The sequence below is a fragment of the Myotis daubentonii genome, chromosome 3, assembly GCF_963259705.1.
Source record: "Myotis daubentonii chromosome 3, mMyoDau2.1, whole genome shotgun sequence".
Lineage (NCBI taxonomy): Eukaryota > Metazoa > Chordata > Mammalia > Chiroptera > Vespertilionidae > Myotis > Myotis daubentonii.
Window position 1 is genome coordinate 16,742,258 of NC_081842.1, and position 12,205 is coordinate 16,754,462.

General features: G+C 40.4%; 1 protein-coding gene across 1 annotated transcript; it reads left to right on the top strand.

Annotated features, from left to right (window-relative positions):
• The first annotated feature begins 7,544 nt into the window (after nt 1-7,544).
• Nucleotides 7,545-11,740, top strand: LOC132230016 (splicing factor 3B subunit 1-like). Its single transcript, XM_059686804.1, is given in 3 exon segments — nt 7,545-9,073; nt 9,076-9,435; nt 9,438-11,740. Coding segments are annotated over 3 exon segments (3,909 nt in total). The 5' UTR covers nt 7,545-7,593; the 3' UTR covers nt 11,507-11,740.
• The last annotated feature ends 465 nt before the right edge of the window (nt 11,741-12,205 follow it).

A 12,205-nucleotide genomic window follows, 5' to 3' on the forward strand; every position in this document is an offset into this window, starting at 1 on the left:
CTTTTTTTAAAAAATGGCCTCTCGCCCTAGCCAGTTTTGCTCAGTGAATAGAGCGTCATCCTGTGGACTGGAAGGGTCCTGGATTCAATTCTAGTCAAGGGCACAAGCCCAGGTTGCAATCCCCAGTAGGAAGCATGCTGGAGGCAGCCAATCAATGATTCTCTCTCATCATTGATGTTTCAATCTCTCTCTCCCTCTGCCTTCCACTCTGAAATCAATACAAGTACTTTTTTAAATAAATGAAATAAAATAAAAATGGCCTCTTGTGCTTGCTCCTCAAATTGTGTAGCCTCATCCATTTTTGTGGTAGTCAACTTCCACCAAAGTGCTCAAGGTCAGACCAGGCGGCAGGATCCCTAAGTTGATAGCTTTTCTCCAAGTTTCTCTCTATAATATGTCTGCTTCTCTGGCAAGGAGATCAGATACCCATACTCTTAGGATATATAATGAAAATGAGTAGGCTGATTCCAGCCAAAATGAGGCCAAAAGGATCACTATATGTGGCACTCTTGTCTTTCCTAGTATTACTGGTTTTATTTACGACAATGGTGAATGTGGGAAGGACCAGTGGCACGTTATTCCCTGCTCTGATCAGAAAGGAGCTACTCTAATATCTCCTGCCCAGGCTAAAATATTCCAAGCAATAAAAGTGATTAAATTATCATAAAAGATAGGAGCCACAGGAAGGAGTTGAACATATTTTAATAGTTGAAAATACTCTATTTTTAATACAAAAATATATATTTAAGCTTGAGAGGGAATACCATATTCAAAGCTGTGCCCCCTGAGCCCTGTATCGCTCACTTTACATTAAATAATCTCTCTCTTACAATTATCACTGCCAGGACTTCTATATATCTCCTATCACTATGGCAACAAAGTAGTTCTGTTAATCTAATTAGGCAATATTCAATTACCTGTATTAGGGGGAAAAAGATATACTTCTCCTTCTGCCAGAGTCATTATTGATTAAATGGAAAAGGGTTAGAAAGAGCATCTATAAGCCCAATTTTCAGGCTTCTTGAGCCAATACTAAAGTAGACTTTGGGCAAAAAGTTGATTCTTGCAATTCTTCCAGTTGGTGGATTGAGCACTCACGCAAATCACCAAGTTCAGCACATTGCTTACTTGAGGGGAATCACTTGCTATGTTGTCATGCAAGTTAGTCCTAAACTTATACTCTCTGACCTGTGAATTAGTGTAGGAATATCAATTATGGAGACATGCAAATTAGCTCAGCTCTTGGAACCTTGCCCTTAAAGAACATTAGTCTCTCTAATAATAAATGAAGGTAAGAACTAATTATTGCAGTGATAGTATTTGTGACATGATGTCCCAAGAGATAAAATGGTTATCTTATAAGAACTAAACTAAGAAAATCAAGTCATCATTAAATGTTAAAGGGCACATTCATTTTTTGAGCAATACACAAGTGCAATTAATCAGGCTTTTAGCAAACATCATGTCAACCAGTGTTGCCTAAATAGCATTCCCATTAGGATTTTTAAACTTTAAATATGTTCTAAGGGACTCCTGATTTCCACTTTCAAAAGAAGGTGCCTTTTCCTCTATTAGTGATTTCCACCTCAGTAAACAACTTTAGTGCCACTCACTTGTTTGCTGTAAAATCTCATAAAAATCTTTGATCCCTCTCATCCAGTCCATTACTAAATCCTGTCATTTCTATCTCAAAATATATCTCGATCTGGTCCCCTCACTCCATTTCTAGGACAACCAGACATGTCTGGGCCACCATCACCCTTCAGTTGATCAACTACTGTAGTCTTCCTGTCTTATCCTCTCTACCAAACAGCCCATTCTCCATACTGTAGCTTAAATGTAGACCAAATGATATTCTGGATTAATACCACCCAATGGCTTCCCACAACTCTTACAATGAAATCCCAATTCCTTCCCATGGTCTACCCGACCCTTCAGAATCCACTCTCAGCCTCCTCCACCAGCTCCTTTCAATTCTTAAAAAAAATGCCATGTATATTAGATTTTGGAGGATGTCAAAACATATAGTACCACAAACTGGGTGGCTTGAAACAACAGGAATGTATTCTCCCACAGTTTTGGAGGCAAGAAGCTCAAAATCAAGTTGTTGGGAGGACCATGCTTCCTCCAAAGGCTCTAGGGGAGAAGCCTTCCTTACCCCTTTCTAGTTTCTGATGGTTCCAAGTGTTCCTTGGCTTGTGGTAGCTTAACTCCAACCTCTGCCTCTGCCTCTGCCTTTAGGTGGCCTTCTCCTCTGTGGCTTGATCTTCTCTTCTGTCAGCTATAAGGACACTTTTCTCTGGATTTAGGGTCCGCCCACTCAATCCAGGGTGATCTCATCTCAAGATCATTAACGCAATCACATCTGCAAAGACTCTTTTTCCTAACAAGGTCACATTCCCAGGTCCTGAGGCATGGGCACATCTGCTGGGAGGCCACTGCTCAACCCACAATTTCAAGGGTTTTTCATCATTAGACCGTTGTGATTCTTTTTCTTTCTACTGGGAGCACTTTCCTCTCGGAATTAAACTCATCATTCAGGTCTCACCTGAGATATTACACACTTTCCTGACGTAGTCCATCCCTGGCCATCTTACCCCAAATGACCTCCCCTCCTTACTTACCCTCATCGTGCTGTTTATTCTCATCACAGCATTCATCGAAGTCAGATTTTCAGCTCATATATATAATTTTAAAGTATTATTTTTTTAAAAGGAGGAAATAATCACAATTAAAGCAAGCTGAAGAGCATTTGAAACTCAAATCACTTGACCAGAATGGACTGTAAAGCTTAGTTCTTTTTTATTTCCTGCTTTTGAAGAGATCTAAAAACATGTGACGAGGCTCAATAGGCAAGTTCCTACCCACATAATCAAGAAAGGAAGAAAAGTGAGGAAATAAAGAAAAATCATGCATTAACTATTGTCTATTTAAAGCATATCATGTCCTTTTTATGCCACTTGTAACTAGGCAAAAGAAAGCTGCTTTTGGGCTAATATTTGAGATACCTTAACATAAAATGTCCCCAATTAATAAAAGGGTATGAAATTTGATAGTTTTTAACAGTCTTTTTATGGAAAAAAAATAATAGTACCCTGTCTCTCAGAAGCAGGAGTGTGAAATACACCTGTGAGCCATTAAGAAGCCTTTTGTTATGAAATGCTGATGCAGCCCTGGTATCAGTAAATAGTATATCAATTTACTGCAGATATTCAAGGCCTATAGCAATTCAACAGAAAATTAATCAGGATCACCTCGCCATAAATCTCAACAGTATTAGCTAAAATGCCAATTTTGTAATCACTTTCCATTAAAGCCAAAAATACGAATTAAAATTGATTTTTGCCTGTGCTTTGGTAAACGCCTGCCAATTAATGCTTGCAGTTGTAATGCAGACCTTTACTTAAATTAATTCTGTATGTTGTCTCCATTCTGTTTATAAAGATAATGAAGTGTGAAAGGATAAGAGATGTTGGTGCAGAAAAGGGCACTTCACATGCAGGAAGAACAGTGAAACACAAAGGATTCTGGGGCTTTTGCTAACATTAGCTCAACCATGCTCCTTTATAAGCAGTTATTTAATATGTTATTTCATATAAAAAATTCAATAAAGCCTCTAAACATATAAGTGATAAGAATCTATTCTTACAAGAGATTTAAATAATTAAATGACATTATTTTTTAAAGATTTTTCTGAATAAAGTCATATTCTTATTTGTGTAATGTGACCCATTTTTAAAAAGCAAGCCCATGAACTTGGCCCATGTTTGCAGGATCATTTGGAACTAATCGACAATAACTTAGGTTTCAATAAATGTTCTATAAAAAGTGATACCTATATAAATGTCAAGTCTGTTCATTAGAGCTAAGTAGAAAAATAACAAACCAAAAATCTTTTCAAGGCTAATCCACAAAGGCTTTAATTGTCTTTTAACTTTTTAATTAATAAAAACCATTAATGTGGTACCAAAGTTGAGGGTGTTTTTTTGGGGGGGAGCCGCCAAGATGGTATAGATGAAGATGAGAAGTTGGGTTTTCCAGTAAGTAGTAAGGGATACTGAGTCACTTATAGTCAGGTTCTTTGAAGAGCCAAAAATTAGAACCAGAAGCCAAATCTGAGTTCTAGATTTGTATAGATAAAATTCTAAGATTCTTTAAAAGGTAGGAATATATCCCTGGCTGGTTCGGCTCAGTGAATAGAGCATCGGCCTGTGGACTGAAGGGTCCCCGGTTTGACTCCAGTAAAGGACACATGCTCAGGTTGTGGGCTCCATCCCCAGTAGGGGGCGTGCAGGAGGCAGCAGATCAATGACTCTCTCTCATTGGTGATATTTCTATCTCTCACTCCCTCTCCCTCTCTGAAATCAATAAAAATGTGGGTTTTTTTAAAAAGGTAGAAATACATAAATGGTGTCCAAATTCAGAAGCCTGCATGGAACTTCATTTTCTATAGGATTCTGTGTCCTTGTGACTTTTACTTCTTACTCCCAACCTCACCCCTAACTATTACAACTAGACATTTACACTTTCTATTCCATTCTCAGACAAGCTCAAAATACATTTATTCTTAAGATGTTAGGAAGATAGCAATATTAATAAACAAGTATACCCTGAGAGTTAATAAATAATAATTGTAAATCTCTCAGGTTTATTTGCAATGTGTTAACATAAAAGAATTATGAATGCCCTTGACATTAGGGCAGCATAAATCCTGACCAATACGAATCCCCAAATCAGAATTGTCACTATACCAAATAGCTTGTATCCCAATATGAGATATAATATGACTGAAATTTTCAGTTTGGACTAGGAGTTCATAACAAGAAAGTCATTTTGGGCTCCCCGTAAACTCATCTACGTATTTCCTTATAATCTCTTTATTCAAGTATATTTTGCTTACATAGCTAGGATCATATTTTAGATTCTGATTTCCAAACATCACTAGAAGAATATTCAAAGATTCTACAGTTACATGACATGAAGAGGGGACTTATGATTGGTGTTTGTCAGATATCCTCTATATCTAAGAACATTATTTGTTAGAGATCTTCAATATCTAAAATTCCTCCAAACTTACATCGTTATTTTACATTCATCTTAATGATACAGAAACAAGTCAGAAAATATCCAGTGGCCATTACATTGTTCTATGCAGCTCTAATCTGAAGTGTGTGTGTATGTGTTTGTTCAGTAATTTTCCAAACAGTGTCCCAATAGTGTAAATAATTTAGTAATTGTAAGCAGGCATTTTGCCACTTATTTCAAGCAGTCATAAAACAAAGAAAGGGATTTCATATCATAAGAAACACGCTTCCTTGTCACTAGAAATAGAACTAAACCATTAAATTGAGGTGAAATATAGAAACAACTTTAATCTCCTTGATGAAAAAAAATCCAACTAAAACTATAAGATCCAACAGGCTTCCTGAAATTGACTAAAGAAACACCCACAGTGAATTTCTAGAATGACAGCACTTTTCTTGAATTTATAATTTGTATTGACCATTCAAATGCCTGAGGTTAATTTATGGTCTATTTGTGTTTGATTAGATATGAGGTATATCTCCTGAGCCCTTAGATATTTGATATTGTCCTTCTGTTGTCAAAAAACAAAAGGAAATGAAGAACCTATAAAATAGTAAACATGTGGACAAATATAAAAGATAATTTAAAAGAACAGTTATATTTTCAGCCCTCTGCTAGTAAATTTCACACCCTGTAATGTTGTAAAGGTCCAAGCATAACTTAAGGTTTCCCTATCTCCATCTTAATGTAGGGGGTTGGTAAAAATACATCTATCTAGAGATGACTGTTTCATCTGAGATGATGTACTGTGGTATAGCAACAAGGTCTCTCTGAATTGCCTGAACGATGAGCCTGCTGATACCATCTCTCCCCTCCTCTAGCCAAAGAAACTATACCTAACTCCAATGACCACATTACCAGTGTCTTTCTCCTCTCTGGAGAAGGGATTTCAACTTCCTATAGAATTCCCCCCGCCACCCCGCCCTAAAGAATCTCAGTATTGGGCTACAAATTTTCCCAGACAATTTATGCAAACAGTTGGCTTCTAAATCTAGACTTCCTGGTGACTCAGTAAGCTGTATGCCTATTGGCAATATTGCTCTCACAATTGCCCTATAACAGTGATGGCGAACCTATGATACCATTCTTTTGATTGATTTTTCTTTGTTAAATGGCATTTAAATATATAAAATAAATATCAAAAATATAAGTCTTTGTTTTACTATGGTTGCAGATATCAAAAAAATTTCTATATGTGACACGGCACCAGAGTTAAGTTAGGGTTTTTCAAAATGCTGACACGCCGAGATCAAAAGGTCCGCCATCACTGCGCCTATAAGAAGACACAGTGATTTCTACCTTGGACCACAGGGAAAGCGGCAGCTGAAGGAAAGGGCTGTGTCAGGATGCTGCCTTCTTCCCTTTCTTCTCCCTCTTTTTTCTAAACACTTCCATGCCTTGTAGTTCTTTTGCTTTCTCTTCTTTTTCTCTCTACTACCCTCCATCTCTGCCTCATCCTCCGCCTCCCAGGTATCTTCCATATCAGCTGGCCCAGAGGGCACAGCTGACTCCTCCCCGGACACCGACACCACCATCAAGGACGGCCCTGATGGACCCTTTGATGTAGCCCTTCAACTCGCTGACGCTTCGGGAAGCCGGTCGCCAATGACACTGCCCGCTAGCCAGACCAAGAAAGACAACCAAACCACCAACTTAAGGACAGCTGAAATCCCTTGACTGAAGAGGCCAGCAACCTTCTTCAGGAACAAGGCTCCTTGTGCACTCCATCCACTATATATAGCTATGCTCGCCATCATTGCTTGTCAGTCTTCTTCCGAGTCTTAAACCCAATCTGAGAGGTGGCCGCTGATTTACATGCGCTATCATTTAAAAAAATAAAAAAGGGGGAAATTGCCAGAAGCCGGTCTATCCTTGCTGCTTGACACAGTCGCTGCAGGGAAGAAACATCTGCACAGCATATGTTTCAAGGGACCTGGCGTATATGGCATACTGTTCTTAATATGTTTGCTACCCTTCTTGGTGCTATGTGTTTTAACCAAGGTCACCTCTCCGAGAAAGGTTGTTTCCCCAGGTAGGGATTTTTCCCTGAAGTTAGTGCAGGGATAAAACCCCTTAACTAAGTGCCAGGCAGGTAGTTAATCACTTTAACTATGAACAATCACGCTTAAGCTACATAATCTTTACTCCCTGGAATGGAGATAAGAAACGCCCTAACCTTTGGAATAGAAATTGATAGGATTAAAATCAACTGTTATAAATACAGATGTAACAAGACTATAAGACACAGAACCTGGCTGGAGATCCTGGCTGGAACCTGGCTAGGCTGCTGATCAACTGAACGCTGCCTCTGTGTCATTCCTTCTATGCCGACTCCGTCCACACCTTTGGGAACCCCTGGACTTGCTGGGGCTGGACCCCAACAATTGGCGCCCACTCCCACGGGGCACATGCACAGAGGCCAGCCCCCAGCTATTTTCCTCTGTGGCGGCAGCGGCGAGCGGAAGGGCTTGGGAGCGCCAGTTCCACCTGTATGTTTGCGTGGACAAAATGGCGAAGATTGCCAAGACTCATGGAGATATTGAAGCACAGATTCGAGAAATTCAAGGCAAGAAGGCAGCTCTTGATGAAGCTCAAGGAGTGGGCCTTGATTCTACAGGTTATTATGACCAGGAAATATATGGTGGAAGTGACAGCAGATTTGCTGGGTATGTGACATCAATTGCTGCAACTGAACTTGAAGATGATGACGATGACTACTCATCATCTACAAGTTTGCTTGGTCAGAAGAAGCCAAGATATCATGCTCCTGTGGCATTGCTTAATGATATACTTCAGTCAACGGAACAGTATGATCCATTTGCTGAGCACCGACCTCCAAAGATTGCTGACCAGGAAGATGAATGCAAAAAGCACAGGCAGACAATGATAATTTCCCAAGAGCGTCTTGATCCTTTTGCAGATGGAGGGAAGACCCCAGATCCTAAAATTAATGCTAGAACTTACATGGATGCAATGCGAGAGCAGCATTGGACTAAAGAAGAGAGAGAAATTAGACAATAACTAGCAGAAAAAGCTAAAGCTGGAGAACTGAAAGTCGTCAATGGAGCAGTAGCGTCCCAGCCTCCCTCAAAACGAAAATGCTGTTGGGATCAAACAGCTGATCAGACTCCTGGTGCCACTCCCCAAAAGCTGTCACGTTGGGATCAAGCAGAGACCCCTGGACATACCCCTTCCTTAAGATGGGATGAGATGCCAGGTCATGCAAAGGGAAGTGAGACTCCTGGAGCAACCCCAGGCTCAAAAATATGGGCTCCTACACCAAGTCACAAACCAGCGGGAGCTGCTACTCCTGGACGCGGTGATACACCAGGCCATGCAACACCAGGCCATGGAGGCGCAATTTCCAGTGCTCGTCAAAACCGATGGGATGAGACCCCCAAGACAGAAAGAGACACTCCTGGGCATGGAAGTCGATGGGCCGAGACGCCTCAAACAGATCGAGGTGGAGATTCAATTGGTGAAACACCCACTCCTGGAGCCAGTAAAAGGAAATCACGTTGGGATGAAACACCAGCCAGCCAGATGGGTGGAAGCACTCCTGTTCTGACCCCTGGGAAAACACCAATTGGCACACCAGCCATGAACATGGCTACCCCTACTCCAGGTCACATAATGAGTATGACTCCTGAACAGCTTCAGGCTTGGCGTTGGGAGAGAGAAATTGATGAGAGAAATCGCCCACTTTCTGATGAAGAATTAGATGCTATGTTTCCAGAAGGATATAAGGTACTTCCTCCTCCAGCTGGTTATGTTCCTATTTGAACTCCAGCTCGAAAGCTCATAGCCACTCGAACACCTTTGGGTGGTATGACTGGTTTCCACATGCAAACTGAAGACAGAACTATGAAAAGTGTCAACGACCAACCATCTGGAAAGTTTCCCTGTTTAAAACCTGATGATATTCAGTACTTTGATAAACTTTTGGTTGATGTTGATGAATCAACACTTAGTCCAGAAGAGCAAAAAGAGAAAAAATCATGAAATTGGTTTTAAAAATTAAGAGTGGTACACCTCCAATGAGAAAGGCTGCATTGCGTCAGATTATTGATAAAGCTCATGAATTTGGAGCTGGTCCTTTGTTTAATCAGATCCTTCCTCTACTGATGTCTCCTACACTTGAGGATCAAGAACGTCATTTGCTTGTCAAAGTTATTGATAGAATATTATACAAACTTGATGACTTAGTTCGACCATATGTGCATAAGATCCTTGTGGTCATTGAACCATTGCTGATTGATGAAGATTACTATGCTAGAGTGGAAGGCCGAGAGATTATTTCTAATTTGGCAAAGGCTGCTGATCTGGCTACTATGATCTCTACCATGAGACCGATATAGATAATATGGATGGATATGTTCATAACACAACAGCTAGAGCTTTTGCTGCTGTAGCTTCTGCCCTGGGCATTCCTTCACTATTGCCCTTCTTAAAAGCTGTGTGCAAAAGCAAGAAGTCCTGGCAAGCAAGACACACTGGTATTAAGATTGTACAGCAGATAGCTATTCTTATGGGCTGTGCCATCTTGCCACATCTGAGAAGTTTAGTTGAAATCATTGAACACGGTCTTGTGGATGAGCAGTAGAAAGTTCGGACCATTAGTGCATTGGCCATTGCTGCCTTGGCTGAAGCAGCAACTCCTTATGGTATTGAATCTTTTGATTCTGTGTTGAAGCCTCTATGGAAGGGTATCTGCCAACACAGAGGAAAGGGTCTGGCTGCCTTCTTAAAGGCTATTGGGTATCTTATTCCTCTCATGGATTCAGAATATGCCAACTACTATACGAGAAAAGTGATGTCAATCCTTATTCGAGAATTCCAATCTCCTGATGAAGAAATGAAGAAAATTGTGCTGAAGGTGGTAAAGCAGTGCTGTGGAACAGATGGTATAGAAGCAAACTACATTAAAACAGAGATTCTTCCTCCCTTTTTTAAACATTTCTGGCAACACAGAATGGCTTTAGATAGAAGAAATTATCGACAGTTAGTTGATACTACTGTGGAGTTGGCTAACAAAGTAGGAGCAGCAGAAATTATAACCAGGATTGTGGATGAACTGAAAGATGAAGCTGAACAGTACAGAAAAATGGTGATGGAAACAACTGAGAAGATTATGGGCAACTTGGGAGCAGCAGATATTGATCACAAACTTGAAGAACAACTGATTGATGGCATTCTTTATGCTTTTCAAGAACAGACTATAGAGGACTCAGTAATGTTGAACGGATTTAGCACAGTGGTCAATGCACTTGGCAAACGGGTGAAACCTTACTTGCCTCAGATCTGTGGTACAGTTTTGTGGTGTTTAAATAACAAATCCACAAAAGTTAGGCAACAGGCAGCTGACTTGATCTCTCAAACTTCTGTTGTTATGAAGACTTGCCAAGAGGAAAAATTGATGGGGCACTTGGGTGTTGTTTTGTATGAGTATTTGGGTGAAGAGTACCCTGAAGTATTGGGCAGCATTCTTGGAGCACTGACGGCCATTGTGAATGTAATAGGTATGCATAAGATGACTCCACCAATTAAAGATCTGCTGCCTAGACTCACTCCCATCTTAAAGAACAGACATGAAAAAGTACAAGAAAATTGTATTGATCTTGTTGGGCGTATTGCTGACAGGGGAGCTGAATATGTGTCAGCAAGGGAGTGGATGAGGATTTGCTTTGAGCTTTTGGAGCTCTTAAAAGCTCACAAAAAAGCTATTCGTAGAGCCACAGTCAACACATTTGGTTATACTGCAAAGGCCATCGGCCCTCATGATGTGTTGGCTACACTTTTAAACAACCTCAAAGTTCAGGAAAGGCAGAACAGAGTGTGTACCACTGTAGCAATAGCTATTGTCGCTGAAATGTGTTCACCCTTCACAATGCTCCCTGCCTTAATGAACGAATACAGAGTTCCTGAACTCAATGTTCAAAATGGAGTGTTAAAGTCCCTTTCCTTCTTGTTCGAATATATCGGTGAAATGGGCAAGGACTACATTTGTGCTGTCACACCATTACTGGAAGATGCTTTAATGGATAGGGACCTTGTACACAGACAGACGGCTAGTGCGGTGATGCAACACATGTCACTGGGGGTTTATGGATTTGGTTGTGAAGATTCGCTGAATCACTTGTTGAACTATGTATGGCCCAATGTGTTTGAGACACCTCCCCATGTAATTCAGGCAGTTATGGGAGCCCTGGAGGGCTTGAGAGCTGCTACTGGACCATGTAGAATGTTGCAGTATTGTTTACAGGGTTTGTTTCACCCAGCCCGGAAGGTCAGAGATGTGTATTGGAAAATTTACAACTCCATCTGCATTGGTTCACAGGATGCTCTCATAGCACATTACCCAAGAATCTATAATGATGATAAGAACACCTATAATCGTTATGAACTTGACTATATCTTATAATTTTGTTGTTTATTTTGTGTTTAATGTACAGCTACTTCACACCTTATACTTGCTTCGACTTGGTGATGTACACTTTTAAACATTGCAGATGAGCATAAAACTGGTCATGGAGGAAGAGCTAGAAATCCAGTAGCATGATTTTTAAATAACCTGTCTTTGTTGTTGATGTTAAACAGTAAATGCCAGTAGTGACCAAGAACACAGGGACTACCACACTATACTGGAGGGATTTCATTTTTAATTCATCTTTATGAAGATTTAGAATTCATTCCTTGTGTTTAAAGGGAATGTTTGAGAAATAAAACATTTGTGTACAAAAAAAAAAAGAAGACACAGTGACAGGAAAATGGAGACCCTCCATGCTAATGCAAATCTTCTCTGTTTCTATTACATTGCTAGGCCCTGGCATTATCTCCAAAGGATGAAGAAAACACAGGTGCCACATGCACTCTTACTAGTCCTTGATTTGTAGGCCTCCCCCAGTAAAGCCTATTATCTTAACTCAGACTGTGTGACACTGTGAAAGTCATTCCAAACAAGCCCTGATATATGACAAGTGGTAAAGACTATCATCCAAGTCAACTTGCACCATATGTACTATGTCTCCGATACTCAAGATGATCTAGAGCAGGGGTGGGCAACCCCTGGCACGCGTGCCAAACATGGCACACCAGTAACTTTTGCTGGCATGCGAAACCC